This window comes from Diceros bicornis, chromosome 23, assembly GCF_020826845.1.
Source record: "Diceros bicornis minor isolate mBicDic1 chromosome 23, mDicBic1.mat.cur, whole genome shotgun sequence".
In the NCBI taxonomy this organism is placed as follows: domain Eukaryota; kingdom Metazoa; phylum Chordata; class Mammalia; order Perissodactyla; family Rhinocerotidae; genus Diceros; species Diceros bicornis.
Window position 1 is genome coordinate 33539099 of NC_080762.1, and position 27098 is coordinate 33566196.

The 27098-nt window shown below is 46.8% G+C and overlaps 1 protein-coding gene across 1 annotated transcript in view; it reads left to right on the forward strand.

Annotated features, from left to right (window-relative positions):
• The first annotated feature begins 24358 nt into the window (after positions 1–24358).
• Positions 24359–27098, forward strand: part of SIM1 (SIM bHLH transcription factor 1) — a 62295-nt gene continuing 59555 nt past the window's right edge. The window contains exon 1 of the mRNA XM_058566854.1: positions 24359–24533. Within this exon, the coding sequence (XP_058422837.1) occupies positions 24359–24533 (175 nt within the window). The remainder of the gene's footprint in view (positions 24534–27098) is intronic.

The following is a 27098-nucleotide window of genomic DNA, read 5'->3' on the forward strand; positions in this document are numbered from 1 at the left end:
AAGCATTCCACTCGGCCACACTGTCCACCCAAGCACTCTGACCTTGAAAATTGGCTGCTTCAAGCTCACATGTGGAGTGTGGGCCCCCAAAAATGGGGCACTAAGCACAGTGTCTGGGGGCCAGCTCTGTGGCGCAAGCGGTTAAGTGCGCACGCTCCGCTGTGGCGGCCCGGGGTTCGCCGGTTCGGATCCCTGGCACGCACCAACGCACCACTTGGCAAGCCATGCTGTGGTGGTGTCCCATATAAAGTGGAGGAAGATGGGCACGGATGTTAGCCCAGGGCCAGTCTGCCTCAGCAAAGAGGAGAGGATTGGCAGATGTTAGCTCAGGGCCGATCTTCCTCACGCACACACACACACACACACACACACACAAAAGCACAGTGTCTGTCTGTGTCTTCTGCCCTTTGGGGCTCAAAAAGTGAGTCTAGGGTGGAGGATAGGGCAGCTGAGGCAGCCCTGGGTGCAGATCTCTTCCTGCCTCGAACACTATCCCTCTCACCGTGCTGTCACAGAGGATCGCACTGCTTGCCCTGCTACCCCAGTGGCTTCTAAAGAGATTGTGTAAAAACCTTGAGACCTGAATGCCCTTTATTTCCGAAAAGCCACCACCACCCACCCACCCACCTCATCCCACCTCCTTCTCCCAAATGCCCTGTGAGGGCACAGGTGTGCTTGATCTGTGTGTCGCTGAGGTGCTGATTTCATAATGAGGCAAGAATCAGAGCTTTATGCAATCACTTCATCCTTATTGATTGCTTCCCCACGTGAGTAAGAAACCTATGGAAAGGTTCTATAAATGCACACCAAGCGATCCAGCTTCCCGAGTCAGCACTTTGGAAAACTTTGGGGCTTTGAAAATTTTCCAACGGTTCCAGAGATGTCAATGTGACTTTCAGAGACAGGGCAATGGTGGGAGGGTAGGGAGGGGAAATGAGGGAAAAATGACCTCAAGCTCAGGACAATTATGGTCTCCTATTGTGACAATTAATAGCTATCTGGGAAATTTTATCAGAAAAGATCTTGAAAATAGAATTAACAGAATCTCATAGGACTTCACACCTTCCTTGATTCCTTGTAGGGTTTGCTATCTCTATTTGCTCTAAATGGGCCCCACTTTTCTGGCTGCCTGAGAACTATCATCAAGAAAGGAATTTCAAGAAAAACAATCAGTTAAAAATCTCTAAAATTTGGAGATCAAAGATTGCAACAGGTTGTGGAAGATAGAGAAGTAGAAAGAATGAAAAACAAGAATGGGGAAATAATTTTTCTTAGCCAGTACTTATAGACATATCACATATGAGTGATGTAAGGTATGTTCATAAACACTGAAAACCTAAAAGCAGAATTCCTAACATGTGAGTCCATTTTAAAGGAGAAGAGAAAAGATTTGTCTTTTCCCCTTCTATCTTAAAAGGAATTGTACAAATTTCAACAATCTTCCTTTGGCTAAAAATGACTTTCATGAATTTGGTTATATAAATACTTCAATTTACAGGGAATGATTATGAAGCAACCTGACTTTAAGCAAATCTCCCAGATAGCACCTGAATGGGTATTATTCCCTTCCAAGTCATCATCTCAGGGGACTGTGCTTACTTCAACAATGCAGTGCTTGCCCACAAGTTTTTGAACCTTCCTTTAAGAATTCCCTTCAGAACCTGAGGTACGTTTCTCCTCCATGGTGACAAACATTCGTTCTCTGAGGGAGAATTTGATTTTTGAAAATGGTGCAAAATTGATACTGTCAGTCCAGGTAAAAACAGCTTTGTTCAGAAACAAGAGGAGACTATGATTCCAGAGTCATTGCTTTTGAAGTCACTTCCCAAAGAGGAGTTTGAGGTGTTTTGTTTACAGAATGACGGTTAGAATAGGAGTTTACCTTCTCAAGATGGCTGCTCACTCAGCTACATGAAAAGTCCTTCTCTTTTTGAGCCTAAGTCACAATATATTCAGTTTTTGCTAGCTGCTTTTCACGAAGTTTTAATCAGACATTTATAACTTGATACTATTTCCCCTTTCACCTGGGATCATTCGCTTTTTTTTTTTTTTTTTTTCATTTCTAATGTAGAAAATTAGTTCTCTTAGAACCCACAGAACTAATTAGCTAGCAGAGGGGCCGCTGTGGATTTGCTTGACAGACTTATTCTTTAGTTTACAGGACTTTCTGGCATTCATAAGCTGTTAAGACGAGTGCGAAGTTGTAGCTTTACCATGTTTCAGATGCCAGTAGCATGTGGAGGTTAGCTGGGCCTCCTCTGATTTCTAATTTAGAAGCTCATTAGGAGACATTTACTTACTTCAAAAGTATATGACCGTCAAGGTTATCCAGCGCTAATCTCTTCTACCCATCGCAAGGGCTGAGGAATAAAATCTTTCTACACCCACCGTGTGTATAAATGCCTTTTGCTCAGTTCCTGTGGCAACTTCTCCATATTCTAGGGAAAGGTCAAGGTTGGTACATATGGAAAGAAAAAGGATAAAGTTGTATCTAAATGATGTTCCCGGGCCGGCCCTGTGGCTTGGTGGTTAAGTGCGCGCGCTGCGATGCTGGTGGCCCCGGTTCGGATCCCGGGTGCGCATCGAGGCACCACTTCTCCGTTCATCCTGAGGCCGAGTCCCACATACAGCAACTAGAAGGATGTGCAGCTACAACATACAACTATCCACTGGGGCTTTGGGGGGAAAAAATAAAATAAATAAAATCTTTAAAAAATAAAAAACATAAATGATGTTCCCTCTGTACTCACTGGCAGCACCCATGCACCTGCTCATGGTCCAAGCCTGCCCTTTTTATCCAACCGAGTAGAAAGCACATGGGCATCTTCTCTGCTCCACCGAACGCAGAGGCTCAGGCCGCAGCAGGCTGAGAGGGGATGCTGGTGTTTGGGAACACAGTGGAGTCGCCCGGGCTACCAGGGGGGCCTGTTCTACAGGGGTCAGCTGTCACAAGCCCATCTGAAATTGGCATGAGTCTAAAACAGGGTGTGTGTTCCCTTGGGCCACATGGGAGGACAGCGCTTGGAGGAGGAGCCTTGGGCATCTTAGGAAACTCCAAATGAAGAAGCACAGGGACCTGCCTGCAAAGAGCCTATCAGATGGCAACTCCTAAGGGTGGGTGTTCCGCCTACTGACCCAACCTGATATTTTGGGACTGGGAGACCAGGTTTTCTCTCCCTCGAACAAGAAGGATGATAAAGGACTCCATGCCGACCCACTGTTCATGTGAGTGTTTACCTCTGTCACTGATGTTTACTTGGGGATTTTTATTTAATTCATGTAACTTAGTTATTAATGTCATATACGTGAGCTGAGCTCAGATGTATATATTCTTTTATTTATATAATCAAAGGTTTGTGCCTCTAGGTTAAAAAAAGATGACATATTTATCCCTTTTCAGTGGTTGTTTGAAATTACTAAGCATTTCAGTGGTTGTTTGAAATTACTAAGCACCCAGAATGGCTTACGAAAATGGGAAGTGAAGACAGGTTATTCTTCTAAACCAGCATCAAGTGAGTTATTTGCTTGGGAAGAGGGAGGATGTAAAGTTAGATTCTGAATCGAATCCCTAAGTTCTCCATAACGTTTCTACATGGTACATCCTACTGACAACTTTGCTGCAGTATTTTTTTTTTTTGAGGAAGATTGGCCCTGAGCTAACATCTGTTGCCAATCTTCCTCTTTTTCTTTTTTCTCCCCAAAGCCCCAGTACACAGTTGTATATCCTAGTTGTAGGTCCTTCTAGTTGCTCTATGTGGGACGCTGCCTCAGCATGGCTTGATGAGTGGTGAGTAGGTCCACGCCCAGGATCTGAACTGGCAAACCCTGGGCTGCCGAAGCAGAGCACGCAAACTTAACTGCTACACCACCAGGCCGGCCCCATTGCTGCAGTTTTGACATACACAGAATCTGCTTTGGAAAGTGGGTTTTGCCTGGTGTCATTATTTTCCTGTGGGATCACGTGGTCTATCTCTGGTGGTTGGCTGCCTAAGAAAGGTAAAGAAAGAAAAAGTACCAAAGAAAATTAAGGACAAACTAGAAAGATGGTCCCTATGGTCCCTCCCTCCTCTGCCCCCCTGTTGCTTTATTTTTCAATCCTCACTTGAGAAGCTGGAAGTAACTTAAATACACGTTGTTTGTATAGAGAACTCTAATAATTTGTCACAGTCTTGTCAACACAGAGCAAATTTTATTGAGAGAAATCTGTTTGCAAAACACCTCTCCTCCCACTCTGCCCAGACATCAAAATACTCTGTTTTTGACACATATAAATGTGACTTAATAAGGCAATAAAATATAGACCCACCAAGCATTCCCAAATCACTCCACTGCTTTTGTTTTCTCAGCCTGCCTGTCTGTCTCTCTTTCTCTCGTCACTTTTTATTTTTGAATTTGCTAGTTTGTTGGGGAAGAAATGGGGTGGGTAGGTCGTATGTGGAGACAGTGGTGATGAAAATCTCAAACTCCTGAGTGACGCAGGTCAAATTTCTCTCTACGCTGGCAAAGAAACACATGGTCACTGCCAAAACCGCAGAGTAAAGTCTTCTAAAAATCCCCTCAGACAGCGATGTTTGAGAGCTAAGCCTTTTCATTTATATTTGGACAACCACCTGTTGACTTCTACTGGAGCTTGTCAAGGGCGGATGGATGGCGGGAACCTGGAGCAGAATTAGCCCATTCAAAGGGCTTGATATCCCTTTGAAGAGGTTGCCATTGTTTTCAATTGGGCCTAGTCAAGGCTCATAAGATCAAACCATGAGAAACAAAAAGGAAAGGGTCTTGCTCTCCTCTTGTGATTATCACGGCGTTCTCAGGCCATCCTTTTAAATCCAGGAATCCATTAGGGCAGTCTTTACAATGCATTTCCAAGTCCTGAATGCAGTGAGTGAGAGCCAGGGAAGAGACGAGGGAGAGAATCCGTGCTGGACGCGGAGGGCACCACGGTGGAGCCTGCTCCACTGCTCCTGCTGTGGCCGCACATTTTCTAGGGCAACTTCTGCTTCTACCACAGAGAAAGAGGGGAGCATGAAGACAAAGCAAAGCCAGAGGAAAGGGAACAGGGTACAAAGTATGCTTCAGTTAGGAAGTCTCATTTAAACCAAATCTCAAATTTGTGATGGGAAAGTTGACCACCACAGGGTGGCGTCTTTGGCGAGATGCCAATTGTTCTAAGTACTGACAGGGTTACCTAAATCCCCAGTCTGCCTGATCCAGAATTCCAGCCTGCCATTCCACAAGTATTTGGTGAGTGTCTACTAGACTCTAGGCCCTATGGAAACATAGCAATGAGTCCATCATGGGTCCTGTCCCAAATGAAAAGCTATGTTGTCAATTATCCTTAACAATCTCTAAAGAGGCAAGAAGATAAAACTCAAAACTGTATGGTGGTTTTTGCAGAATAAAATATTCCAATGTCTCTCTTTGGAAACAATTCCACGGCCAATTCAACAGCATGAACAGTGGATGGCGGCCTTTATGTACCAACAGACCATTTATTATGCCCCTCTGCAGAGCCAGAATGATATGAAGGACTAAGAGACAGAGAGGCAGCTTGGGAAAGAAAGCCAGTCTTGCCCTCCTCCCGTGTGCACTGTGACATCTTGACAAGTGCCCCGTGTTCCAGCTTCCTCCCACAGCTCCCCTTCCTCTTCCCACACACCACTCAATTTGAAGCCCTTTCTGCCCCCACCTGCCATGAACATGGGCTCTGCCACAGCTTGGAATTCACTTCCCTTCCTCTCATTCACACCTACACCAGCCAATCCCCAACCCGGACACCCAACGGGGCTTCCATAGAGCTGGGGCAGGGTGAGCAGTTCTGGGCTGGGGACTGGGGAACCGAAGCCAAACCCAGATGGTTTGTCCCACCCTCAGAGTCAACACGGTCAGCCCTGGACTGGGGTGTCTGTGAAGTGCTATGGGAATATGGAGGGTACATATTTGGTTTTGCTGGGAGAGAAACAAAGACTTCCCTACTCCCAGTAAAATACAGCATTGACCGCAACTAGGCCTGAGACAGAGCTAGAGCAGGCAAAACAGGATTAGGTCCTCATTGACGCTGTGGTTGCCCATCAGATGCTCAGTTCCTTGGATGTATCTTTCAGTTCCCCATACAGTCGCCTAAAAGCAGCATTTGGCTGTAAAGCAGACAATGAACACACATGTCATCTCGACAATGTAGTCAATAGCAGAGGTAGGCACTCTGCACAGCAAGAGGGAGTGCGTTTCCACATGCTACTACTTCCCACTCTCCTTTCACTGCCTCTTCTAGCCCAGTCCCTCATCTGCACTTTCTCTCCAGGTGGATCCCATCCCTCTATCCACCCTGCGGGCCACTACCAGATTGTTCTTTCCAAAAGGCCATTTGTACCTCATCCCAGGCAAACTCTAAGATAACCAGACGGGCACACTCATAGGGTTTTGCTGAGAAGAGTTTAATGAAGGGACTGTGCGGAAGTGGAACAAGGTTACAGGCACCACCAAAGGATAATGAAGCACCTAGGGACTAGCAAGAGTAAGAAGCCCTCACCACCTCTGGATCTGAAAGGGCACAGGGAGAGAGGGGGGTCTCCAAGCTGGTGAGAATTGCAGCTGTTAATGAGAGGTTGCCCTCCAGAGATGGAGGGTATGACCACCATCAAAGCCATGGCAGGAAGAGGTCAAGGCAGTTACAGTCCAACCTTGCTCTCTCCTATTCTCCAATGGCTGCCCACTGGTTGAATTCAACCAGAAGCTGGAGGGAGCCCAGCTTCTATCTAGGGTATTCTACAGAGGTTCAGCATCTAGGGCACAGAGCAGAGTTGAAAGAGCAGAGACTGGATATCTGGGGGCAGGGGGTGTGAAACTAGAAAATAATCAGCACACAGCTACCATTGTTCAGAAATCTTTAATCCAATGGACACTTAATGAATATCAAAGGTGCACGTTGCATCATGTTACTTCTGATTCACACCAGACCCTGAGCAAGGTTCTGGTTCTTACATCATCTCATTTACCCATTTTACAGATGGCGAAAATGAGGTTCACTTAGATTATGTGTCTTGGCCAAGGCCTCACAGCTAATAATGACGGAGTTAGGATTTGAACTCAAGTCTGTCTGGCCCCAAAGCTGGGTGCTCTACCCAGGGAAGATGCACCTACAAGAGGACTCAGTGACAGGTGGGGTCTGGGAAAGGAGATCTGATTTATGTCTTTTAGGGGCTGACCCTGTTGGCTTGGAGCATGTTGAGACCATGAACTGAAATGGGAAGCCCAGGAGGGACAGATAATTTTTATGTGTACATGCTGAGTCCAAGGATCCTAAAGTAAACAACCGCTAGGTAGATATATTAGCATGCAATGTGGGTGCAGATCTGGAGTGTCTGGAGGTCTCAAAACCAGAAAGAAATGTTGATAGTACTGGGGTAGTGGCTGACACTTTGGGGGTAAAGGACATTATCTGAGGAGCTTGCTGGGCAAAGATGAGATGAGGACCCAGGTAGGGCCTTCCAAGACCCCTGCACCAAGCAGCCCTCCTTACCTGAAGGGAATTTCCTATCGCCAGGTGTGGCACACGAGACTCGCCTCCACTGGGCCCCACACACTTCAACATTCCTTCTCACTGATTCCAGAGACAGATCGTCCTCTCTGGCTAACACTGCCTGCACTTCCCAACTCCTCTGCCTTTCCCACACCCAAGGCCCCGTCTTGCCCATGCCCTGCTCCTTCGCATACACTTTGGCCTGGCTGATGGCTCCCTTTCCTGATCGTCAGTAGTTCCCACATCTCTACCACATGGCACATGGTATCTCATAGAGCCTGTGTCTTTTGTCTCCAACCCGTATAGAGAATTAGGTGCTCCATATACGTTGCATGTAGATGCATCAAAAAATAGTTGATTCAATCACTTGCTTATTGTGGAGGTAGCCAACATCAGTAAGGCCAACTTTCTTGTTGGATTCAAATTAGCTCAACAGTTTGGACTAGGTTATTGTTCCTAAAACAGTGCTCCAAACACAGTGGAGGCAGCATTATTGGAATATATGGGTAGATTTCCAAAGGGACTATATTAAAAGGGGCAACATTTATTTGGATACGTATTACTGTGGTTAAAGGCATGATGGGCTTAGGAGTCAAACGGTCCATGTCCAAATTCTGGCCCTAGCACTTACTTCCTTGTAATTTGGGGCAAGTTACTTAATCTTTCTAAATGTCGGTTTTCTTACTTGCAATAGTGGTACTTATTTTAAAGGTTTGTCAAGCAGATCAAATGAGATAGTGCTTCTCCCAGGGCCTGACAAGTAGTAAGGCCTTAATAAATGTTAGATATCACTGTTATAATGACTTTTAGCCCATAGAGTTTAGCTTATTAGAGCTAGAAGGAACTGCACAGAAAATCTAGTCCAATTACTTCATTCTTAGATGTGGAAATGGATGATCAGAGATCAGGCCACAGTCAGGTGGAGCTCAGATATCATAAAACAAGGCCTGTGTATTTCCTGCACTGCCCAGCCTCACTCAGGTGTACATGGCATGGTTTATACCTGTACAGGCCCAGGCTTTCACTTGCATTACAAGCAGCAGGCAGAGAGATCTAGATCTGTTTTTTCTTCCTGAAGAAATACAACTTTTATATCATAAAACCCAGATTACCTTTATCAAATAGGAAAAATACCAATATAACATTTAAGACAAATTTTCATAAAGCAAAAGTTACATTGATTTGTAGTCACAAAAATCATTGCTGGAGATCCTGATTCATACCAACGCTTATGAGAATAATGATGGCAAATACGTGGAGAGTGGGTTGGAGTAGAAGTCATGGGGGTGTTTTGTGCACGACAGGTTTTTTTGTTTTTGTTTTGTTTCAGACCACTACTTAGGTCACAGGAAAACCCTTGTAATGAAAATGTCTACCTATAGGTGGCAAACTTAGACTGTGGGCGTTCTGCCCTTGAGTGCCCTTGCAAACACACGCCACAGGAGACGGAGATGAAAGTGAAATTTACACAAAGAAAACAAGAAACCTAAATAGATCCAGAAATAACATTCTTACACAAACTTATAATGGAAAAACCTCATGTAATTTCACAAAATATTTAGTCCGATTCATCTGCAGAAACACCTCATGGAATTGCACCAAATGTATTTATTCAAAATATATTTCCAGAGCCCTTACAACACAGCACATGGTGGCTTGGAGTGAAAAAGTCACACATCCCTGCCTTGACAGCCCTGACAGCCCGGTGGCCTTCCACATGCAAAGTGCTTCCAGCAACAGCTCTCATTGGACCATAGCTGTTGTTCCTAATTTCACAGGCGAGGAAACAGAAGCTCAGGGACCCCGGGGGAGGGGCAGTGGGGACGGGAGCAGAGCCCAGCTCTTTGGATTCCAAGTTCTGTCTCTGTCTGCCACTCTGTGCTGCCCTCAACATAAGGCAGAAAGGGACAAAATGATCCAGGATTTGGGGGTAGGACTAATTCTGTTGGGGTTTATCACTCACAAAGGAGCCCCAGCCAGTTCTTCCAGAGTCTTTCTCAATAGAGTGGCCTCAGCTAACCCAGCTAACCCAGACTCACTCCCTAACCATGGGGGTTAGGCGTGTTTTCTACTTCTAAGGAAGGTAGTAAAGAATCTAATTTATTAACGTGAAAAAAATCCTACCCTATTTTCAAAAAAATTTTTGGATGTACTTCAATCTTTGTAAATGTGTTTAACTAGAACCATATTAAATGCCTGCTTAAACCTATAAAGACAGTAAACCAACTCCTTGCTCCTTTCAAGAGTTTCCCATTCCAGACCTGTTCCTATGTATTTACACATATGTGGATATTTAAGTGTACGTAGAGAGTTTCTTCACCCACCTCATATATCATTCTGCCACTTGCTTTTTTCATTGAACAATGTACCTTGGAGAGCCTTACGTAGATACGTGTCACTCAGTTTAACAGGGCCTGGTGATTTGTAGTTTGGTTGTACCTTAGGATATAAACTATTCTCCTACTGGTGGGTGTTGAGGTTGTCTCTGCCGTCCACTGTAACATACAGTTCTGCAGTGAAATCCTTTTACGTATAACTTCACATGTGCAAAGTAACTGAAGGATAAATTCCTACAGAGGAAAAATCATTGGAACAAAGCCTATGTACGTTTTAAATTTTGATAGATACTCGTAAATTGCCCCCCATGAAGGCTGAACTGATTTTTTGTTGACTCTTTCCATCTTTTTTTTCTCTTTCTTTCTCATTAACTTTCTATTCTCATCCTTCTCTCTCGTTAACTTTCTATTCTCATCCTATATTCTGGGTCACGTTTAGCCCATGTTCTAACTTCAACCTTGAAGTCTTCCTTGTTCCTCTTTCTCCCACATCCAATTCATCAGAAAGGTTTGTTGGATTTACCTTAAAAAATGTCCCAAATCCAACAACCACTTGTCACCATCTCCACTGTGAACACCTGGTTGAAGCCACCCTCTCTCTCTTGGGTCCCTGAAGATGCCTCCTACACAGCTCCCTGCTTCTGCTCTTGCCTCCTTCAAACTATGCTCATCACAGCAGCCAGAGTGGCCTTGTTCAAACCAAGTCTGATCATTGCACCGCTCTGCTCGGCATCGCACTTCACTCAGAGTGAAGTCCTCGCAATGGCCTCCAAGGCTCTGTGTGATCTGCCCCGTCACCTCTTCACCTCTGTTTTCCTCTCCCCACTCCGTTCTGCTCCAGACAGTGACCTGGCCACTCTGTGAGCACTGCAGGTGCACCTCCACCTTAGGGTCTCTGCTCCAGCGCTCCCCTCCATCCAGACATCCGCTTGCCTAACACCGTCACCTCCTTCAAGTCAGCTCAGTTTGTACATATTCAACAAAGCCACCCTGACCCTATTATTGAATGCTGCAAACGTCCCCCACCAGCACCCTGCACCCTTGCTCCTTTTGCCTTTCCCATAGCACTTACAACCCTCTTACCTACTTAAAGGAGGTAATTAACTTTTATTACATTCATTATCTATCACCCCCGATCTGAACGTAAATGCCACATGGGTGGGGATCTCTGCTGTTTTGTTCACTAAAAGATCCTGAGTACACAGGGCAGTACCTGGTACACAACAGATGCTTGATAAATATCTATGGAATTGGAATTGCTATTCCTCCTCCTGTTCTGTTGCAATTAGAAGACAGCTTCACAGAGGTGTGGTTTTGACTCTAAGGCATTCCCTTGTGAATGATGTTATCTTATGGCTTTTTGAAAATTGAGTTTCAAAATGGAAAAAATTGGATGTCATCAAAATTAAAAACTTTTGCTATGTGAAAGAACCTGTAAAGGGGATGAAAAGACAAGCTACAGAGTGGGCGAAAATAGTCATAAATCACATATCCAACAAAAGACTTGTATATATAGAGTACATAAAGAACTCTCAAAACGCGACAGTAAAAAAAACAAAGAATCCAATTAGAAAGTGCACAAAGGCCATGAACAGACATTTCATCAAAGGGGATATAGAGGTGGCAAATAAGTGCATGATAAGATGTTCAAAATCATGAGGGAGATGCAAATTAATGGCATAATGATATCAGACTATCATAATGGCTAAAATAAAAAATAATGATAGCACCAAATGCTGGCAATGATGTAGAGAAACTGGATCACCCGTACATTGTTGGTGGGAATGTAAAATGGTACACTCACTCTGAAAAACAGTTGGGCAGTTTCTTTTAAAACCAAAAATGGACTTCCCATCAACCCAGCAGTTGTACTCTTGGGCCTCTAACCCAGAGAAATGAAAACATACGTTTACACAAAAATTTGTATACAAATGTTCATAGTGGCTTCACACATAATATCCCCAAACTGGAAAACACCCAAATGCCTTTCAGTGGGTGAATGGTTAAACAAACTATGGCACCTCCATACCATGGAATATTATTCAGCAACAAATAGGAATGAAGTATTGATACACGTAACCACTTGGATGAACATCAAGGGAGTTATGCTGAGTAAAAGTGCCAATCTCAAAGGTTACATATTATATGATTCGATTTATATAACATTCTTGAAATAACAAAGTTATAGAAAACGGAAAACAGGTTAGTGGTTCCCCGGGTTTAGGGATGGGGACAGAGAGAAAGGGACAGGTGTGGCTGTAAAGCCTAGTGTGAGGGAGCCTTGTGGTGATGTTACAGCTCTGTACCTTAGGTATGCTAATGGTTACACTAAGCTATATGTGACCAAACTGCATATAACTGCACACACACACACACACACACGAGTGCATATATAACTGGAGAAACCGAAAAAAGCTCTGTGGATTGTATGACTGTTAATTTCCTGGCATTGGTATGTACTGTTGTTATACAATATGTTAACATTGGGGCACGCTGGATGAGGGGTACACCAGCCTTCCCTGTACATTTCTTTGCAACTTCTTGAAAATCTGTAATTATTTCAAAATGAACAGTTCAGAAAAGTTTCAAGAAGAAATACAAGCCAGTTAGTAAGCTCCTCTTCATTCAGCCCAGAAAGACTTCCGCTTCCTTGATTTTGATGGGGATGTTTCCCCCTTGGGTTAGTCTCTTCACTTTCGATACACATAACCCCTTTTGCCTTGGTCTTTTTCTAAACGTTCCGATCACTTTTCAAGGGAAAGTCTGGAAATAAGCGCGTGAACATTATTCCCGTGTGGGTCTGGGGCAGCTACTCAGCTCTCTGTTCTTCAGCCTTCTCCTTAGAAACTTAGAGAAATGTCATCTGTCCCCTTCCTCACAGGAACGCTGAGGATTACAAATTCACAGAAGTTCCAATGAACTCCTTCCATGCTGAAATCATAGAGCAAGTGGGAATCGGGGTGAGCACTCCCTTCTACTGAGTGTCCCCCGTGTTCTGGTCACTGCACCTGTGCTTCCAACACACTGTCTCACTGGTCAGGTTTCAGCTTATTCTAGAAAGACGTGAAGGTCCTGTATAAGCTACAGCATTGCCGACCATTGGATAACTAGTAGCTAATAATACTATTAAATATTACGGGTCTACAGTGGGTTCATACCATTCCTCAAATACAAGTTAGTCAAAGCGAGTGCAATTTTTCAAAAGTTACTTTTTAAAAAACGCAGAGAGGCTGGCCCGGTTGCATAGTGGTTAAGTTCACACGCTTCGCTTTGGCGGCCCGGGGTTCACAGGTTCGGATCCCGGGTGCAGACCAACACGCTGCTCATGTAGCCATGCTGTCGTGGTGTTCCACATACAAAATAGAGGAAGAGGCACGGATGTTAGCTCAGGGCCAATCTTCCTCACCAAAAAAAAATGCATAAACTAATTGTTTAGTAAATAGAGTTTAAACAATAAACATATTCAGCTATTTTAAAGCATTTTTTCCCAGAATTTGCGCAATAGATTTTCAAACTATTTTGTGCATGTCGATGTTAAATTTTGCAAAACTCTTCCCTCACTGCTTCCCACCGCCATGTGTTCCTCTCCTTTTCTTCATCACAGTAACATGGCAAAGAATTGGCACTCTCCCGCTTTCTCTGGAACATGCCCTCACTAAACAAATTTGCTGTGTCACTTGTATTCCTACACTCCCCTGGAATAAAACAGTATTTGCTTGTCACTCATTAACCACTGAAACCCCTGCATGATTATTTCCAATGCATCATGATAAACATTCCTTGACACTCGTCACACACGCCTAGAAGCAACAAGGAGGGGAGTATTGGCAGGGCGGGTGCTACGCCATATAGTGCCCTTGTGCGGATTAGAAAAAGGCACCCTCTCTAGGTAGGACACAGGGCTGAGTCACAGCTTAATGTCAGTCTTGACCTGCCCAGGTAGGGCACGACCTCCCCAACTGGACTCAGAAGTTCTAGAAGAACTTCAGGAACACAACCTCAGCTCTTCCTCTCCTTTGCGTTGACTCCATCCTTGACTTGCAATGTTTCTAAGAGCAATCACTTCACCTTTTTGTGACACAATTTTTTCCTGGGTCACAGTAAAAATGATAAAGTACTTAGACATGAGGTTTTGCAAACCCATCCTGTTACAAGTTTCTTTTTTTGTCACCATGACAGTGGTGCCAATACTCATTGGGAGATCAGTAGATCACTCAACTGTAGGACAGACTCAGACGGTTTTGGTTTCCTTTAATGAGGAAGGGGCAACTCGGGCTATTTTCGTCCTTGTTTAGTTTCCCTGTCCAGTGCAGGGGTCTGTGACGCACGGCCCAACATTCACGACCTGGTGGCGGGGACCTGATGTCCGCCTTCTCTTGAGTTGAATGAGAACATTTGACTCTCTCTGTCAATTTACACTGGAACACACCTCCTAGATTTTCTACACTATGTGATACTGGCTCTGGACATTTCTCATTCGGTGCTCATCTCTGTCAGCTAGTCTGAAAATTGGAACCAGGAACACTCGACAGATCACTGGCCATGTGGTGGTTACAGGTGGTGACATATTGTTGCGGCTGCTGCTGCTTTATTCATGAAACCAGAGGCGAAGATTCTGTTTCTGAGACGTAAACTAGGGAAAACCCCACATCAAGCACCAGCGTTGGATAGAATATCACACAGACAATTTCCAACTGAAATGCCGGTTATTAGAAGTCATGTGGAGTCAGGAGTTGCCATGGCATCCATTTGTTTCTAAACCAGCTCCTTGTGCTGGAATAGTTTCTCATTATCGTGTCTTTATTATGGGGAGGCGGGTGAGAGAGAGAGAGAGGGCCATCTGTATAAAACTATGGTATAATTCTAATACACTCAAGCCTTAAAATGAATAAGCAATTAAAAATTTTAGGGAGAATTAATATCAGCTTTAACACACATTTATGTTGCTGTCTGGCTTGGAGTTACACAGTCACATTAGCATCACGGTTTCTTTTCTGTGAGGTCTGATTATTCCCGGAGAAAACACGATGGTTTATCATATGACATTTATCTTCACAAACAAGTTATCAGATCTCCAGGAGTGAAAACAAATATCAAAGCAGATCTAACCATGATAGGCTGCACATTTGCAGTATACTTCTTTTCCTCTGTTTTCTCCTATGTATCATTTTTATTTAGATTCTTAACCAGATCATTACAGCTTTTTCTCCCATGCGACTGCTACCAGGATGAATCTGTCCCCTTGCTTCCTCCTAGCTATTTGTTGGAATCATGAGAAGTGATTGGCTGGCATATGTTAAGGCTTGAGTTGCTTTTGCGGTCAAGCCCCCATGTGTTTATACGTAAAATACAAAAACAGGTTGATCAAATATCAACTTGGGACAACTGAATTTCAAAACATACAGATTCCATAAATTAACCACTATGTTAACATATGTACATTATAATTGATTATAATTAGTCAGAAGATCTGTTGGATGAAGACACATTAAAATTATATTTGCCTGATTGTCTTCTGTGTTGTGTGTTAAAGAGCAATAAATGTTTCATATGAGGAAAAAAAGTGTTGGTAGATGACTCCAGAATCTTGAGCCTGTATTTCTGATTGTCTCCACTTCTCAGTGAGCTCTCCCTCAGGGGTTCAAGAAACTCGGATCTCCATTAAAAGTCAGGTCCCAACCCACTTCAGAGCTAAGAGGGCCACCCTCAAATGTTTCTGGAAAGATAATTCACAAGAGAGACATTCAAAAGACCCTTAGGTATCTGAAAAGATGTTCAACCTCCATAACAAAAGAAAAACAAATTAAAAGTAGACTGATTTTTTTCACCTATCGGATTGGCCAAAAAAAAAAAAATGTTATAATGTTCTTCATTGCAAGGCTGTGGGTAAACAGTCACCCTCACACATTGCTGGTGGGAGTGTCAATTGGCAGAACGCTTGTGGAGGACAATTTGGCAATATCTATAGAGTGCAAATCCACGTACCCTTGACCTAGCAACTCCGCTTTTGGGAATCTGTCCTGTGGTTACACCGTATACAGGTAAATAAATGACACATGTACAATGTTATTCATTGCTGCATTGTTTTCCATAGCAATGATGGGAAACAACCTGAATGCCCTCAGTGGGTGACAAGTTAAATAAATTAGGCTGATATATTCTTAAAATGGAATGCCATGCAGATGTTTAGGAAAGAAAATGTGAGGGAGCTGTCACGGAAAGTGAAAAAGTCAAGATGCAGAACTGTGAAAAAATATCAATCTTAATGTTTGCTTGAATATGCATGAAGCAACTCTAGAAAGATAATAAGAAATTAAATAGTTGTATAGCAGTAGACACCGACTGGTAGCTCAAAGATGCATTTGCTTGGTCTGCATAGTGTTTTAAAATTGAATTTCACTTAATAACCTGATATGCAGATAAGGAAAAAACAGAAGCAGGCCAGGTGTTAAGATAAGAGATGGTGCTGGTAACACAGTCTGTTTGAATTTTCCACCCAGCTTTAGGGTCGCACCTTGGACATAACTAAGCAGGGGGGAGGGACTCTGCGGTGGGAGCACTAGTGAGCCCACCGGTTTCATACCAGGAGCACCGCAGTGACTCACGGGCAGATCTCCTTGTACCTAACCTCTCTCCAGGTTTCCTAAAGAGACTTAGGAGCCGCAGCTGGGAAAAGGTGCACCTAGCACCCCCATCCTCCCAGGTGTGCCCAGGAGCAGCACTGACTTATCATTTGTCACAATAGGCACAGTGCCGAGGGTCCGTGATTGATAGTTTTAGGGGCTCACAAAATGTTTTAATTTTAACTTCTTTTACGATCAGAAGAAAAAAAATAAATATAAGAATAATGAATACATGATAATGAATCCAGCCTGAATTACATTCACCTTTATACCAACACAGTTGTAAAATATAATCTTTAATATTTTTTATGGAGGAAGGGGCTCATAAAAACATGACAAAAGTGCCCAAGGACTGACAAAGTCATGATGTCCTAATGTGGTCCTGCATGGGAGGGAGCACCCTCCACTTGAGGAGAGGCCTAGACCTCACAGGCCCAAAGAGGCGGCAAGGCCTCCTCCTCCGGGGACAACTCCCCTGCGCCAACACTACGCACACCTCGGGTCCGTTATGCTTAGGTACTCTGGCAAAATTAAGGAAGTGTTTCAGGGCCAAAAGGAGAACCAGTGCTTATCTGCTATTTTTTCAATGTGTCCTACCCCTGCTAGATTGACCCAAACCCTCTGGGTTTCTTCCCTATAGCCCAGCTAGAATCTTGGAACCCTGGAAACTTCTGGGGGTGCCCTGAGGGCTTCCCTGCCCTTCTGAGGCAAAACTCTCCACTGAAGGGTGGCCTGGTAGTGTTCCCAGCCCTCCTCTCCCTCCTCCTGAGGCCATTATCCTCTTCTAAGGAGGCAGGAATGACCCATCTTCAGAGACCCCACGCTATCACAGCCCTGAGCCTCACCCCCGGACCCCAATTAGACAGTGGTATCATTTTATGCCATATGCCCAGGGTCCTACAATAGCAGGACTATCACTTCAATTCTTGTCCCTCCTGACAGTCTTCTCCAAAGACAAGCTGAGAAAAAGCAGACTAAAGCAATGGTTCTCAAAGTGTGGTTCCCTGACAGCAGCAGCAGCAGCTGGGAACTTGTTAGAAAGGTAAACTATTGGGTTCCACCCCAGATCTGCTGAATCATAAGCTCTGGGAGTGGGGACCAGCAATCTGTTTTAACAGGCCCTTCAGGCAATTCCTATGCAAGCTCAAGGTCCAAAACGCCTGAGCTAGGAGCAGGGGTGTCTGTCAGATTTTCACGGGCCGATTCCCCTGCCCCCAGACCCAGAGCTGATGAGTCTAGCGATCGAGAGTGGGACTCAGAAATGTGCCCCAGATGCTCCAGGCACTTGATCGCCGGCCCAGACGAGCACAGAGTTACCTCCCCAAGATTCTGGGGTGACAGCAGGGAAGGCAGGCGCGGGCGGCAGCTATTTGAGGCTCGGGGCCTGGGGGCGCGGCGACTTCAATCGGGCGGCGCCCCTAGCCAGTTCAGCCGCGAGCGTCTCAGGGCGGGTCCTGGCCGCCCTCCCGGCGCGGTAGGAGGCGGCGCCCGCGCTCCTCGCTCTGAGCTCGTCCTCACCCCTGCTTCTGCGGCTCCCGGAGCCTCCCGGTGATCGGACCCCTTATGGAATGCCAACTCCAGAGTCCAGCAGGGTTTCCCATTCCTAAATCAGAGTGGGGCCCTAGTGTCCATATTTAAAAGCCGCACTCTACCACCACCTCCACCCCAGATGACCCTGAGGCTCGGCCAGGTCTGGAAGCCGGTCATCTGTTTGTGGATTAGAGGGATCTGCCTCACGAGAATGCCTTACCCACTCCGCCTGGAGAGTACAGGGCTAGGGGTGCTCTTCAGGCATCCGGGGCATAGTCCCGGGGACATTGGTCCCAGGGGCTAGGCGCAAATTTGGGGCTCAAAGAAGGGGAAACTCCCAGAAACCTAATCCAAAGGCTCTCAAAGCCCAAAGCCGGGAGGTGTGGGGGGGGGGAGTGAAGCACACGCCCTCTGGATCCACCCAACTCTGATGCCCCTCACCCCCCTTTTCAAGGCCACTGACCCCGTTCCGCCCCCTTCCTGCCACCCCGCCTCCCGCGGCGCGTCCTGGCCGCGCGAGTGGTACCCGGGAGCCCAGGCCTGGCATGCGCTTCTGAAGCGCAGCGTGAGCATGATTTGGCCTGAAATTCGGAAACCGATCAAAGTGTCTTTCAATCAAAAGTGGCAAACCAACCTTCACCTTCAGCTTTTGAGCACCTTGGTTGTGCTCCTGTGCCCAGCTTTGCTGAATTATACACACACATCATCCCCAGCTGGATTTCTGGACAGGACAAGTGTGAAAAACGCCCGCGCCTGGAGCGGCAGGCACCCACCGGCTCCTGTCCTCAGAATGCGCAGCATCAAAGTTTTCCAGCTGCTGTTAAGGTTTGAATAATTCAGTTCGTTTAAAATTTGCACAGTTCAAGAGGCACTCAGCCTCCTATCTCAGCGACCTATTCAAGGTTATATTCGATTGCAGTTTCAAAATCTGTGGAAAATATTTTCCAGAATATTTTAGAACTATATAAAAAAAATCTTTGCTTGCATTCGCCACTCTCATTTTTCAAGTTGGTGCATTTTCTTTTCTTTTTTTCAGTGTGTAACCGCTGAGGCTAATTTTTTGGACATTTCAATGGTCAATTCAGGCAGGCATCTGAGAAGCGGTACCTCAGAAGAAGGCTGTTTTGTTTTTTGCAGAAAATATACTTTCCAAAACGTCCTGATCAAACAAGCAATATTTGCTGTAATTCAAAAAATACTAAACATAACCATTTTTTGGAGGTTCCTCCTATCCTTTGTTTTCTAGCAGACTCACCCCACCGGGTCAAAGTTGTAAGGGGCCCATGTTTCTGCCTCAACATGACAACGTCCTAAATGTGGTAATAAAATGGGGTAGAGCAGGATTCACTTACATGCATGGAAGGAGAAAAATGTTAGTATTTCCCTAGGCATTAATATTTCCCTAGATAAATTCTCCTTTCCAGTGGTAGAGAGTGAACATCTGGATATAACATACTGAGATATTTAAGTGACCATCTTCAGATTTTGCATCTTGATTATAAACATATCCTTCATTCTGACCTTGGCCACTGAGCAAAATCCGTGCCTGCGTGCTTTGTACAATTGTGTATATGTAATGTGCAAGCGTGTAAAAGTGCATGTGTGCGCCCCTAGCAGTCTGTAAAAAACAAACAAAAAAGTGTGTTGGGGGGGGAGTGGGGGAGACAGAAATCACTCTGATTTTGATAAGATGCTCAAAAAGGAGGGCGCAGAGAGGAATAACCAGAAGGCAGGATAGAGGTCTGTGCCCGAGCAGAGGTCGGCAGCACAGTGCGCCCGGGTCGGGGCCGCCGCGCACCAGAATTCCGCTGGGCGTTCACTTGTGCTTTTATAACCCAAGGGTTCAGCTTCTGGAGTCTGGATGTTGCCTGACGTTGGCAGGGGTCAGGCGGCCCTCGCAGGCGCCCACCTCTTCACTCAGGGCGCGCGCAGCGCGCGGGACTCCGCACGCACGAGCGTGTGGCTCTGGCTCCGCCGCGGCGGGCACGCCTTGGCGCCCGGACTGGAGCCTTGGGCGCCTGCACGTCCTGGTGTCCCGGCCGGCTGAGGGCGGGCTTAATGCGGGCAGCATCTAGGGTTGCCCCAGAGGTGGAAGAGACTCCCAGGGGCACAATGTGGCCGTCACTGTAGGCTGTTTGCCCTCCTTGGTCATGGGGAGGACGGGGAAGGAAGATGTTTGTTTGTAGATCGGCTCCGGTTTCTTCCCTCTTTAGGATCGCTTTTGGGGCCGCGTAGACAGTGCCCGAGGGCCAGAGGGCTAGATTTTGAGGCACCCGAGCAAGGAAGCGGCGGCCTAGACGCCCTTAGTATTCCTGTTTGGTTGTGGTGGGTCGCGCGTTCCCCTCTCTTTCCTTTCTGGGTCTTTCCCCTTACATTGGCAAAGAGATGGGTAGGATTCGCCTCTTAGCCTTAAGAAATTGATTTAGAATTTCTCAAGCTAGAGGCGAACAGAAATTCTCCGAACACGTGGGAGGCACCTGAGGTCCCGGTTCACGCCCCCCCGCTGGCGCGATGCTAGTGCGCGCAGGCGGGCGGGGTCGCCAGGAGGGTGCGAGGCCGGTCCCCGCGCCTGGGCGGGGGAATGAAGGAGCCGCATTCCGGCTCCAGCCTAGGTTCAAAGATTAGAAAAACAGGTGTTACGTCGCCATGCTAATTTACTCTCTCGGTAAACGCGGCTCAGACAGTTGTGTGCGGAGGACTTAGCGAGGGGGCCATCATCACACGGCCGTGCATTCACTTTATTAAACGACATCTACTCGGTTCATCGACTACTAAGCTTCAAGGGGAGGCTGGAGCAGCCAGCCTGGTTCTCCAGGATGTCGTCCTTGGTGTAAAGACTTCCACACTCATTTTTGCCGTTTTGCTTCTGAAGGCAAAATACTCCCCTGTATGGGGAGGGGAGCCGGGCGCTGCCTGACTCCCCAGAGAGTCCTTGCCCTGTGCCGGGGTTTCAGAACCCAGAAAAGCACTCACACTCCTGCACGTTGTTTGAGGTGGAGATGGAGTATACAGTAACCGCCAACTTAACTGGAATCTTTTCTAGAACACAGTCGGAATAGAAAACCGCTTCTTACCCCCAAAGCGTCATTGCTTTGCCTGGCCGCTCCATTTTACCCTTAAGATCTGCCCAGGTTGTTGGGGGTGGGTGGGGGGAAGAAGGGTCATGGAAGGTTCTTTCACCCAATCCAGACGCACCCCCCCCCTTTACATGTAGTAGTTAACTTGATCTTATGTGGTCTTTCTGGAATCTTGTGCATAAGTGAGCCACAGGACATTTCTCTGTATTCCTACTCATCTCCTGTTAAGAGTGCATCACTTGGTGGTGGGAACCAGCCCAGAGCTAGGTCTCTAAGTGACTACAGCCTCTGGGGAAATGACTTCTAGATTAGAGCCCATTAGCTGGATTCCAGTTTTGAAATACCTACTAAAATCTCTATGTTTAGTTCTTTTTTTCTATTCTTTCTATCTAGAAGAATAGAATCTAGAACACCTTGCCAGGTGTTTCCCAGATGTGTAAAAACCCCCAGAAAACTCCCATTGTCGTTTTGCGAGCTGACTGCCTCGGCCGGCAAGGAGGTGGCAGATGTCTGTATTTTTTAACACGAAGTTGTTCCGAATATCAGCAGAATGACACACGCCTTTCTTCAGAGTGTGTTTTCTTGGCGGCAATTAGCGCCACGACGAGAGGACAAGTGCAACATTACTGGTGTTCTCACTGTCTTTTATCGCCCATGAAACAGCTTCCTCCACGTGCACCTCCAGGAGCAGAACCGTGGTCACCAGCAGCACCAAAACCAAGCGGGGAATCACTCCTGTATTCGAAAGTGGCATTAATTGTCTTCGAGGGACAAGTCAACTTTTTCCCGTTATCTGTTGTCTTTCCTCAGATGACAGGGAGAAGGCGATTTAAATTAGAGGGTCTCAAATATAATTTGTCAGCCACAGTACTTACAAGCGTTTGTTTAAGCAGCTCCTGTTGGGGAATTGTGAATGCGGGAAATTCATTCCTGCAGACTGTATCCTTTCTGTAAGGAATATTCAGGTTGGACTTTTGCTTCCTGAAACAAAACCCAACACAAGGTCCTCGCTCACGTTTAAGATAACGGATTGTTGTGAGATATCTATCTATATATCAACCACTCTACCTAACTCTATTATGGCCTGAAATGCAACCTCTTGTCCCCTAGTGTCCCCCATCTGCTCTCCATAGGAAAACTCCCACGGCTGAGCTTTCCACGGTGAACAGATCAGCCCCCAAACTCGACCCATGTCGAAAAAGACGCTCCTCTTTGAGATTAATTTCAAGACAGGTATATTTATCTTCTCTGGCGAGTAACTGGGTGTCGCAGTGGTTTCAGACAGATGAAGCCCGACACCGGACCCGCGCACGCCCTGGGCGCTGCGACCCGCCCGCGGGAGGCGCACGGCCGCCGGCTCGGCCTTTGGGCGAACCTCGCCCGCAGTCTCGGCGACTCCTGCCCCGCCTGCCGGGAGCCCACGGCCCGCGGCCCGACCTCTGCGGCCCAGGGCTGCAGCCCGAGCTTCGGGCGCCCCTGGCACTGAGGGGTCGGCGTTCAGGGCTGAACGCGCAGTCGCTCGACCCCAGGGAGCGCAGGCAGCGCGGGTCCTGCACGTCCGCCGTGACGCCCGCGGCCGAGAGCAGCGGCGGCTGCGGGGCAGCGCGGACACGGGCGCCCGGGGCTCGTTAGTGGCGCGGCGGCCACGCGGGTAGCCAGCTGCCAGCCGAGAGCGGGGGCGCGCGGGGAACGGCGCGGGACGTGCTCGAGTCACTCAGCCCGGTCGGCCAATGAGCGCCGCGCCCCGGGGCGCGCCGGGCCAATCGGAGGCGAGGAGGTTTGTGAGTGGCATTAGGGGAGGGCGGGAGAGAGGGAGCCCGGGAGAGAAGTTGAAGCTAAACCCCGTGAGCTATAAAGAAGTTATAGGGGGGGCGTTTTCGGTTTCCAATTAGGAATAATATTGGCTTCGTAGCAACTACCGAGGAGGAGGATTCTCAAACCACCTCACTCGTCCCAAAGCCCACATCCCCCTCCTTCTCCCACGCACCCCTCCCCCAATTCGTGACCAAGAAAAGAAAAGGGAGCCGGGGCGCGCTCTGCTCCTCTCTGCCGGTGGGAAGCGGGGAGGCCGGCGGAGTCGCTTAGTTGGACGGTAGGCATGAGTACAGTTAAGAGCTGGGCGCCTCCGCACCCTTGGCCGCCAGCGGGGACTGAAGGTAGGTGAAGCGGAAGACACCCTGCGCCCTCCCGGCGACACCCGCAGCTCTACGGCCGCCTCCCACCCCCCAGCCCCGGTGCCTGCAGGGGGCTGTCGTGAATGTGCCACCTGTTAACCTGGCGCGGCCGTGCCCGGCGTGTTGCCGCCCCTGCTGGGCAGGGAGAGCCTCGGGTCGCCTTGGGAGTCCCGAGAGACTTGATGTGTAAGTGCCACTTTTTGAGGAATCCCTGAGACTTGAGAGTCAAGTTAGAGAGGTAGCCACGTTCCAGATCTGCCAGAGTGGGGGGACCGACAGGCCCGCCGCGCCGTGGAGGAATTCTGATTTGCAGAAACCTGCTTTCCTGGGACGTGCGCCTGGCCTGGGCCCGGGCACGGGGACCGGTGGCGGAGGGTCTCCTAAGGGTCTTCAAAAATATGCGTTTTGTTGTTTGGGTAACTTCCCAGGGGGCTGGAGAATGTGGCTGACGTGGGTGAGGGAATGCGAGCATTATTTGCAGGGCCTCAGTCTCGCTGCTGATTTCTCCATATCTTAACAAACAAACGAAAACACTGGCGAGCCTGGCGAGGAAAGCAGAGGCGCGCTGAGGCCCTTTCCGGCAGTTTTTCGGAATTCGGGCGAGTGCGTGAGTGATCGTGGAGCTGCAGATCTCTTACGCTCTGATGCTGTTGTCTTCACAGTGGCCTGAAAGAGGTGTCTGGCATTCCTGATCTTCCCAAAGGGGCCGGAGCCGCCTCAACTGCTGCGGGACTGAAGCGCCAACGTCGGGGATTATTATGTCGACTTGCCGAGGACCGGGGTTCGCAGCGCGGAACAGAAGAAAAGGTTGGCTCCTCGGGGATCTCGCCGGCTTTTGATACCCAGAGACTCCTAGGATTGTCCAGATTGCCGTGGATCAGCAACTTTCCTATACTTGCATCCCGCATTTTTAAAGAAAGTATCTTCGGTTCGCTGCATTGGTCTTTTACTACCCTCGGTACACTGAAGCAAAGACTCCAGTCTCTTCAAAGTATGCTTTATGTTTTTGCTAAATATGATCTCTAATTGAAAGTTTATTTTTGGTTTTGGATGAATCTGTGGAGCTTATGTGGTAAGAAGAAAGGGGGAACGAGACACAATGAAAGAGAAGTCCAAAAATGCTGCCCGGACTAGGAGGGAGAAGGAAAACAGCGAATTTTATGAACTGGCTAAATTACTGCCTTTGCCCTCGGCTATCACCTCGCAGCTGGACAAAGCATCCATAATCAGACTCACGACCAGCTATCTCAAAATGAGAGTAGTGTTCCCGGAAGGTAAGTGACTTTGCCCAGACGGAATTTCAAAGGCAGAAGGGGTAGCGGATTTGCCAGACAGTGAGTGAGGCTACACCACTGGGCAGAGAAGTACATACTCTCTGCAAAGGGAAGTTTAGCATGGCTGCTTGACTAAGGACCTCTCTGAACTTAGAGGATTCCTGTTGCCTTTTTTGTGGCTCTTTCTACAAACCCATTAATACTTTCTCTTCAGTCCATCAGATATGTTTGGTTGGGAAGCAGCCCAACTGTGCTTTTGTCAACAGTTAGATACTGGGTTCAATTGAAAGTAGTACTAATCCAAACACGACTTTTCTTTTTTTATTTCTCTTGTTAGAATTGTATCTAGCAGAAAGCAGGAACACTGCCAAATGCTTGTGTTTTTGCTACCATATAGATAGGCCCATGTACATGGAGCTAACTAAGCCAACAATAATTTCTCTATATGTCTGTAATTCTGCAAATGAGGAGCAGGCATATTCATGAACAAATATGTCCTGAATTTACCCAGTCTCTTGACTGTTTATAGCAAATTTATTCTGAGTTTTTGAGACATTCATAGATTCTGAAACTAACTCTGGGGCTTGGTGATTTCAACTCTGGGCTTGATATTATCTTTGAGATAATAGGCTAGTGCCCCAAAACATAAGATTGAATTAAGATGGCTAGCCTGCTTAGAAAATATCTTCTAGGTGGCAGGTTGGCAAACAGATCCTGGGGAAATTGTCTTATAAGGCCTAGAAGTTAGAATAGCTGAGCTGTTGACATGATTTAAAATGTGTATTTAGATTAGCAAGATTCACTCTGTGAGGACAGAGGAGCCTTCACAGAACACTGTCCTGTACAAAACCATTTACACTCGCTAGGAAGAGGACACTTCTCTCTTCCATTTCCCTGTCCTTTTCTCTACCCACATTCAAATAACATAAACAGATTTAAAAAAATATTTTAGATACTTTTTTGCTGGGGGAGGGGGATTTGGAAATGTAAAGGAGAGAATTCTAAACAAACAAACAAAAATCCAGGAGAAGATCTCTGTTTATTTACAAACCAGAACTTCTCATTTGAGCCAGAGAGGCTTCTGTTATTGTTGATTTGGGATGTTTGGCGTTTGTTGTTTTCTTTTAAGGAAATAGGGGGAAGGAAATGGTCATTACTGGGCTTGGAGTTTCACTTTCCTCCATCAGGACTAAAAGTTATTATCTGAATTAAAATCTTGCAAAACATGCCCCAAGTTTGTCAGGGGATCTTAAAGGAAAACTTTCAAATTATGGTTCAATTTTACTCCCAAACTCTAAGTAGTGTTATAGTCGTTTTATCTTAAAGCAGTTCCTTGAACAATCTCATCTGACCCTGGAAACCACAGGAGGAGTGGAATCAGAGCCTAAAGTACCTGAAAAGTTAAAAAAAAAAAAAAAAAACAACCAGATGGGGAAACATATATTAAAAACTATATTTCCCATTCAAACTGTGCTGAGAATTGCTGGTGGGAAAATTACTATTATGCTCCACCGCCTTCTGTTTAAAAGAAGAGATCTCGTTGTCTTTTATATTGTCAGCGCCTACTTTATAAAAATAAAGCGATTGCGAACTCCGCTGGCCGCCCTGCTCCTAACAGGATTATTAGCGGTCTCAGTGGGCTTCCTTTCTGCGTGATTTCTAGCGGGTCTCGTCAATTATCGGTGCCGATGTCGCTCGCTGTTTGATCAGAAGAAGCATATGGTCCTGCTCGTGGGGCTGCGAGTAATCGCGGGAGGAAGAGAATAGCGGGTCGCCGTTCCAGGGCGGGCACAGAGAGGACCCGAGTGCCCAGGGAGTCGCGGGCCAGAGGCGCTCTTCTGAGTCGTGTAGACCCCAGGCAGGCGCGGCCAGGAGGGGATCGGGCTGTTTTTTGTTGTTTAGTTGTGTTTTTAAAAGAGCAAAGCTTTCTTGTTTAATGCTAACTCCACAAATTATAAATAGCGTGATAAATAAATAGGACGAACAAAAAATAAGCTCTCTTAGCCAAGTTCTCGTTATTTTTAAAGAGAGCGCTGGTGAAGACTCCTGCAGGAGTCTCCTTGATGGCCAGGCCGGTCCCCTGTGGCTACTTTAAGGGCGACTGTGCTTTCTTCAGCCCCCCTCACCTTCCTCCCGAGTCCTGGGCCCCGGCCCCTCCCTCCTCTCCCTTCTATGGCCCAGTGTGAGTTTATGGGGAGGAGGGGATAGACGATGTGTGAACTCTGGGCACATCATTTATTTCTCCAGCTACTGTCGAGCTCATAACTCACCCGCAGCCTCCACCCGGTGAGTTAGACAGGGTCATCTGAACAGCTGGCTTCTAGGGATGAGGTTTTAATGTTGAGGATAGATTAGCTTCAAAAATCCAAAACCCAAACACAGACCTTTAAAATATTAAAGAACAACAACAACAAACAAAAAAGCAAACAGCTTTGAAAGGAGAAATAATCACAAGCCGCAGAACCAGGCACAACCTGCAGAGGGTGTCCAAGTTGGCTTCAGTTGTTGACTGAAGGCAGAGGGTGGACAAGATTGGGTCCCTGGCAGTGGGGGAAACAGCACTTT